Genomic DNA, 7500 nt, shown 5'->3' with positions numbered 1-7500 from the left:
TGCAGACACCCGACCCATCTCCATCAGACCAGGTAGAACACCGAAGGAAACTTGTACTCACCCGAAAATGTGGAAGGTTGAGGAGCTCTCGAAGGTCATTGGCCTCTGGAATCATGGCGTCTTCGTAGTCTCTCAGAAGGTCCAAAACGTCCCTCACGATCTCCATGGCGTCCTGCGTGATGCCTCGCCCAGGAGACACAGAGGCGCTGTGGATTCGGTCGTACAGCTGTGGAGGAACAGAAGAAGAGCGTGTTAAACATAGCGTAATAACAGTATACAGAGCACAGTAGGTTGCTAAAGGTACGGTTAGACTAGTCAACAGATGGGTTGGATTCCGACCATAAGGATGGATCTCGTCCAACGTTGGAGGATTTGGGTTGGAATCCAAGACGAACAACGCAACACCGTTGTAGTCCACACCTCAAAGAGATCCGAGGGAAAGAAACTGAAGATATACCTTAATAGTATTCATATATATATGACATATTTAGAAAATATATATATACAACTTATTCAGCAATAAGAGATAAATCATTCAATAGTATAAGATTATCTTGAAGGAGAAAATAAATATTATGGAATATATATTGTGGCAATGATCAGTAAACATTTACTTGGTCTTTACGCTTCTCGTTATGATGGAGTGGAATACTGAAGTTATCCATGCCCTAATAGACCAATAGAGAAGATACGACCACAAGAGGCGCTTTGGGATGTGAGGCATCCAGTCTATATTAAGAAATAATAATAATATAATCTCTCTCTCACTGAGTCAACCCTTCAATTACTGTACCATTTTCTATAGATGACAAATGTCTTCTGCCTAGTGCTCGATAATCTATGCGTATGTTTGTATGTGTGTGTGCATGTGTGTGTATAACAGATGTAAAGATCGTCAAATATGCATTTTTAGAGAGATCGCTAGTCGTTCAAAGTTATTTGAGATAAAATATTTGAGAAAATGGCATAGGCACTGGCTCTGCCAACAAGAGTTCCTCATTCTGGATAGAGGGTGGGGATTATTGTAGTTCCTTTTACGTGATTGGTGGGAATTTCTTTACACGGTAAGGCTGGACTTACGTGTGACCATATATTATAGGATGAACGAAAGCTAAAATTGGACTACAAGCTTTTCGTTGACTAGTGTAACCCTACGCAAATATTTAGTTGTATTTCTATTACTCTATATGTAGATTCTGTATTCTCTTGAGTTCAGCATATGCATATGTACTCGAATAATATAGTCTAAAAGAACAGTCCTAATGAACTAATGTAGGGCTTTAACGAAAATTGTGATGAGGAAGAGGGGGCACGCACGCCACCCTACACACGGAAACACACACACACACACACACACACACACACACACACACACACACACACACACACACACACACACACACACACACACACACACACACACACACACACACACACACACACACACACACACACACACACACACACACACACACACACACACACACACACACACACACAGACACACAGACACACACATACACGTAATTTACCCTTCCGAGGAGCTTTGGAGTGCAGAAGGACAACATACTATCATTCCTCTTTTGGGGTTCCTTCAACTTTCATTCGGTCCTTTGATATAACATCTCGTAAACTGCATGGTTTTGTCCCCTTTGTAATAAAGGTCAGGAACTAATCAAGGTTGGTAAAAAACCTTGTTCATTCAACTGAAATATATTGGTTTGTGAAAAAACCAACACTTCCCGCCATACGATGGTGGGACATTCAACACAAAACTTTTTCTTCCTTAGGTCATTTAATTGCATCCAGCACCAAATGAAACAAGAAAGCAGACAAAAGAGTTGATAAAATGTCCGGAAGTACAAAATCACCGCAGATGTTTATATCCATGTTATTGGTTTGTTCGTGGTCTTGAGTAATGACGACCGAAGACCAAAGTCGTTCTTATTGGTCATCACAACTCTGAGGGTTCCCGTCAAAATGCGAAGTTGAATAACCAAAATTAGAATAGAGATAGATAGATAGATAGATAGATAGATAGATAGATAGATAGATAGATAGATAGATAGATAGATAGATAGATAGATAGATAGATAGATAGATAGACAGATAGATATATAGATAGAGAGAGAGAAAGAGAGAAAGTAAGAGAGAAAGAGAGAAAGAGAGAAGGAGAGAGAGTAGGAGAGAGAGAAAGGAGAGAGAGGCAAAAGATATATGTTGCACAGTCAAGAGACGGTGGAGACAAAATGTCCACTTTTATGCAATACAACGTACAATTAAATTTGCTCGACGCACATTCCAGACCTTCTGGACTTTGGCCGCTCCAGACCCTTGTGGCCCGTTGGGTCCGGAATCTGGGTCGTCAATACTCGAATTCTGCCCTACTGGTGTACTGCAGAACCGGTCTATCCCCTGGAGGTAGACACAACCTTTGTGCTTCATTATAAGGTTTGTCAGGTTGTGTGTACTGTATTGTGAAAAGTAGGAGCCGCGAGGCAGTCAAACAAATGGTCGTGAGTTCGAGTTCCAAGACACGCTGCGGACTTCCTGTGTTGGAACCTGGGCAGGCAGGAGGGATCCAACGTCGGCTAAACAAGTGCCTTGTGGGATGGTGAATTATAAATGTAATCTGAAGCCAGCTGAAGTTTGACTATATTAAATGGCGACACTGAAACCAGACTTGTATACTGCTCCTCTGATATACGGTATTACAGAAAAGAGTTGGAAAATCGTGCTAGTGTAACTTGGGTAATTTTCTGCACCTTAACGGAAACCGAGCCCCAGGTCTCAGAATTGTGAAATACAAGATGAACCACCCTACTCTCTTCTCTTCGATATCCAACCAGATGAAAACACTCAATAAAAACTGTACTGAAATTCATGTGTTTCAGTTCCTTAAGTTGTACAAGAATATTGGACGCATAAGTTACTCAAATCTACTTACATATCACAGTTGCAACGTTCCTATAGACTTAAGTCATATACCGCCATTAGCTGAGGTTGAGATGGAAATACATACATTTAATTTGAGTCAGAATGTATTTCTGTTGGACTACATGTAAGGAAGGTTAAAGGGGCTAATGAAAGTGCGATTTACAAAGTTTTGTACATATATGCATTTGTACTACAAGGACTATGATGCACATGCCTTGTTCCCTTTGAAGGTTTTCGATGGTTACATTGCCTGGGGAGTAGCGACCAACCTTATTAATCTTTGAAACTCAGTATTACATCGGCCTACGTTTTGGAAGCACTTGGTTAAGCCAGGTAAATCTACAGCTACACTTGTCAACAGACTGGTTGGATTCCAACAATTCATTTGGATTCCATCCAAGTCTGGAGGATTTGGTTAGTGTAACTATAGCTTAAAGCTACGTTTATACCAATCAAATCCCCAAACCTTGGACGAAATCCAGCTGAATCATTGGAATCCAGCCATTCCATTGACTAATGTAACCGCAACTTTAATCTAGTCAGCGGAAGGGTTAAACTCCAACGACTCATATTATTTTGAAAGAGAAAAGAAGTGTCATAGAATGTATATAGTGGCAATAATCAAATAGTAGTTTGACTACTGCTGCAATGTAAACACTGTTTGATATTTCTTTCGCACGAAAACTCTTCTCACCATTTGCTTGGCCTTTAAGTCTCTCGTCGTGATGGAGTGGAATATTGAATTTATCCATACTCTACTAGAGAAGATACGACCACAAGAGGTGCTTTGGGATGTGAGGTATCCCGATTATACTAAGAAATATTATTGATATGATTTCTCTCTCTCTCTCTCTCTCTCTCTCTCTCTCTCTCTCTCTCTCTCTCTCTCTCTCTCTCTCTCTCTCTCTTTCTCTCTTTCGTCTCTTTCTCTCTGAGTCAGCCGTTTATTTGCCGTTCTCTGAGGATGACAAACGTCTTAGATTCCTAGTGCTTGGTAATTCATGTGTGTGTATAAGAGATATGCAAAGATCGTCAAATATGCATTTTCAGAGAGATCGCTAGTTGTTCAAAGTTATTTGTAGTAAAATGTTTGAGAAACTGGCATAGCGTAGGCTCTTTCATCGAGAGTTCCTCATTCTGGATAGAGGGGGCATGGTGCTGCTCATCTTACGTGATTGGTGGGAATATCTCTAAACGGCAATTTTGGACTCGCGTCTAACCACTCGTTCAAAGATGGCCGAATGCAAAAGTTGGATTCCAAGCATACCGTTGACTAGTGTAACCATAGCTTTGGGTAGTATTTTGAAAGTAATGCTCTTTCGACATTGGAATATCCTGTCTGAATATGAGAAGATTGTGTGACGCAGTCATAAGCGTCATAACGTAAATATATTACAAAATACGGTAATAAAAGTATCCTATTTCTAATTTTCCACAGATGAGCTATCAGTCTCTAAATGTGCATATGGATCATTTGCAAAATTTCATTTTGAGAGTGGACGGTAGGCTTTGAGGGTGGGGTTGGTGGTGGGGATTAAGTCGTACCCGCAAATCTGATCAAATGAAACTGTGTGGGGGGGAAGGGATGACCCCTGCAAAACATTTCTGTGTGAGCTTTTGGCGTAGAAAAATCTATTTCCTTCTGCTAAAGTAATTATTTTGAGAATGATTAATTTGGACACCGGGTCTCATTTTTCTTATTAGCTTTTGTGCCTTCATTAACCCGTCAACACTGGCTACCCTCGATAATGCGTGCGTGCATACGTGCGCGTGTGCATGCATTTATGACTCAATATGGCCGGGGTCTACATCTACTACCTTCTGTGTATATGTATTGATTTATACATGTTCTGTCTGTGTGTGTGTGTGTATGTATGTATGCGTGTGTGTGTGTGTGTGTGTGTGTGTGTGTGTGTGTGTGTGTGTGTGTGTGCGTGCGTGCGTGAGTGCGTGCGTGCGTGTGTGTGTGTGTGTGTGTGTGTGTGTGTGTGTGTGTGTGTGTGTGTGTATGTGTGTGCGTGTGTGTGTATATACATGTATATAGTATATATACACATATATGCAAATATATATATATTAGTATATTTTGGCAATAAATTTTCTTGTAGACCTGTCTTGTTAAAGACCAATGCTAAGTCAGTTTCAATTATCTTCTTAGTTATTTTTCCATTCTTCTTATATGTTTCTTATAGTCCAGGGGTAGATTAAACACAAGTCTACCGAGATCCATGGTATATTGTCACTAATTATATAATTATATATATACATATACATATACTATAATATATATATGTATATATATATATATATATATATATATATATATATATATATATATATATATAATGTGTATTCTTTCATTATATTAATTTTGTCCTTTAGCCCGCAAGAGAAAGAAACCAAGGTCGTTAGAGTCTAGGGGTCAATATACCTTTAATTCTGATGAAGAAAAAAAAAATCCTTCAACTCAATGACTCAAGGCAATAACGTGGAGTCAAAGCTGGCTTCATATCTATGATAATGACGTTTGTTTAGTCATTTAACATTTTCCGATCTACAAAGAGTCGCTGTCTGTGAGGTACAGATTCAACTCTGCTTCCCATAAACAAATTTTCAGTAACAAGAGATTGAGTTATGCCAACAAATGTCAACGGGATAGTGCCCTCAAGGATAGAAGCAATGGTTTCGTCATATTGGAGTGGAAGAATGGGTATAAGTTTTTCGATAATTTGCTACCTCGTTTTGTTTTTAAAAGTTTTTGAATTACATATAATTGACAAAGCGCCCACCGGTACATAGTCTTGGTAAGAGAGAGAGAGAGAGAGAGAGAGAGAGAGAGAGAGAGAGAGAGAGAGAGAGAGAGAGAGAGAGAGAGAGAGAGAGAGAGAGAGAGAGAGAGAGAGAGAGAGAGAGAGAGAGAGAGAGAGAGAGAGAGAGAGAGAGAGAGAGAGATACTGTTTGATCATTCTTGATTTTTTCTTCATGAATTTTTTTATTATTCTTCGTCTTTGTTATCAGAATGTTTCGACAACCTTGTTTCCAATTCTGATGACTTTTGTGGTACTATGGCCTATTGGGCTGCAATCTCACTACGAAGGCCCCAACTAGATTCTCAAGAAGACCCAGTGACTGACAGTTGCCCTGGCCCTCTGAACACATAGGGTAAAGGTGAAGATTTCAAAAGACTTAAAAACTTTCCTTCGTAAACTTCTCATTTTTCTAAATTCATTATTCCCACTTTTTTCTGCCCTTTTTGCGCTCTGACTTCTCCAGCCTTCTTCGTCCACTTCGTCTCCGCCCCTAACCTCAACTCACTTCATTTCCGACGTTCTTGAAATCAGATCGGCATCGGCCTAATGCAAAAGTCAATACCAGAGTATCAAACCTGAAGCAAAGCGATTCGGCTCAATGGGAACCAGGAGGTGCGAGCAGAAGCCAATATGAAAGGGAAGATATGAAGGAGAGTGCGCTCGGCGACAAATGCAGCGAGTGCGCGGAGAGGCGATGGAGGTTACATGGAGGAGGCAAGACTTCTGGGACGAGCGCGACCAGGGAGGGAGGGAGGGAGGAAGGGAGAAAAGGAGTGAGTGAGAGAGGGAAGGAGGAAGGGAGGGATGGAGAGAGGGAGGGAGAGAAGGAGGAAGGGAGGGATGGAGAGAGGGAGGGATGGAGAGAGAGAGGGAGGGAGAGAGGGAGAAAGGGAGAAAAGGAGTGAGTGAATGAGGGAAGGAGGAAGGGAGCCATGGAGAGAGGGAGGGATGGAGAGAGGGAGGGAGGGAGGGAGGGAGGGAGGGAGGGAGGGAAGAAGGGAGGGAGGGAGGAAAGGATAATTTGAGGGAGGGAAGGAGAAAGGGAATGAGGGAAGGAGCAAGGGAGGGAGCGAGGCAGGGAGTGAGAGAGTGAGTGAGGGAGGGAGATAGAGAGGAAGAAAAGGAATGAGGGAGTGAGGGAGGTAGTGAGGCAGGGAGTGAGGGAGGGAGGGAGAGGAGTAAAGGAAGGAGTTAATGAGGCAGGAAGTGAGGGAGTGAGTGAGTGAGTGAGGGAAAGGAGAGAGGGAGTAAGAGAGGAAGTGAGGCAGAGAGTGAGGGAGTGAGGCAGGGAGTAAGTGAGTGAGTGAGGAAAGGAGGGAGTCAGCGAGGGAATGGGGAAACGAAGCGGAGGAGAAATAACTCACATGATGGAAAGGAAATAAGGAGGCGACGCATTTGAGAGGTAAATGTGGTGGAAGGCAAAGGTTCCAAGTAGAGAGACTGCAGCCAGGGGCCGTTCCAGGAGAATTATGGGGGAAATGCGAAGGAAAGGGATTGTGTCTGGAAAATGCCGGGGCTGATGTGACGCGAGGGGGTAATCTGAGGAGGGAAAGCGACATTTGACCCTAGAAAAAGTCAGACCGGGGGAAATGTCCCAACTTGGTCATATTTTTGGCCAATAGCATAAGATTTAATTCGTCTTTGAAGAAGCTAGACCGTCAGAAGATTAATAAACTATTTTGATTGAATTGTTTCAACTAACCAACCATTTCAATAATTTCTTTCATGGTTAAATATCTCAAATGAAACACAT

At 41.8% G+C, this 7500-nt stretch overlaps 1 protein-coding gene across 1 annotated transcript in view; it reads right to left on the bottom strand.

The window, feature by feature from the left end:
• LOC143041274 (peripheral plasma membrane protein CASK-like) overlaps positions 1 to 7500 on the bottom strand; it is a 566674-nt gene that overhangs the window by 305 nt on the left and 558869 nt on the right. The window contains exon 11 of the mRNA XM_076213105.1: positions 62 to 226. Coding sequence (XP_076069220.1) covers positions 62 to 226 — 165 coding nt within the window. The remainder of the gene's footprint in view (positions 1 to 61; positions 227 to 7500) is intronic.

Source organism: Oratosquilla oratoria, chromosome 30, assembly GCF_046742065.1.
Source record: "Oratosquilla oratoria isolate Oo_2021 chromosome 30, ASM4674206v1, whole genome shotgun sequence".
NCBI lineage: Eukaryota > Metazoa > Arthropoda > Malacostraca > Stomatopoda > Squillidae > Oratosquilla > Oratosquilla oratoria.
Note: the sequence above shows the minus strand (reverse complement) of the source record. Positions and strands in the feature narration are given on the sequence as shown.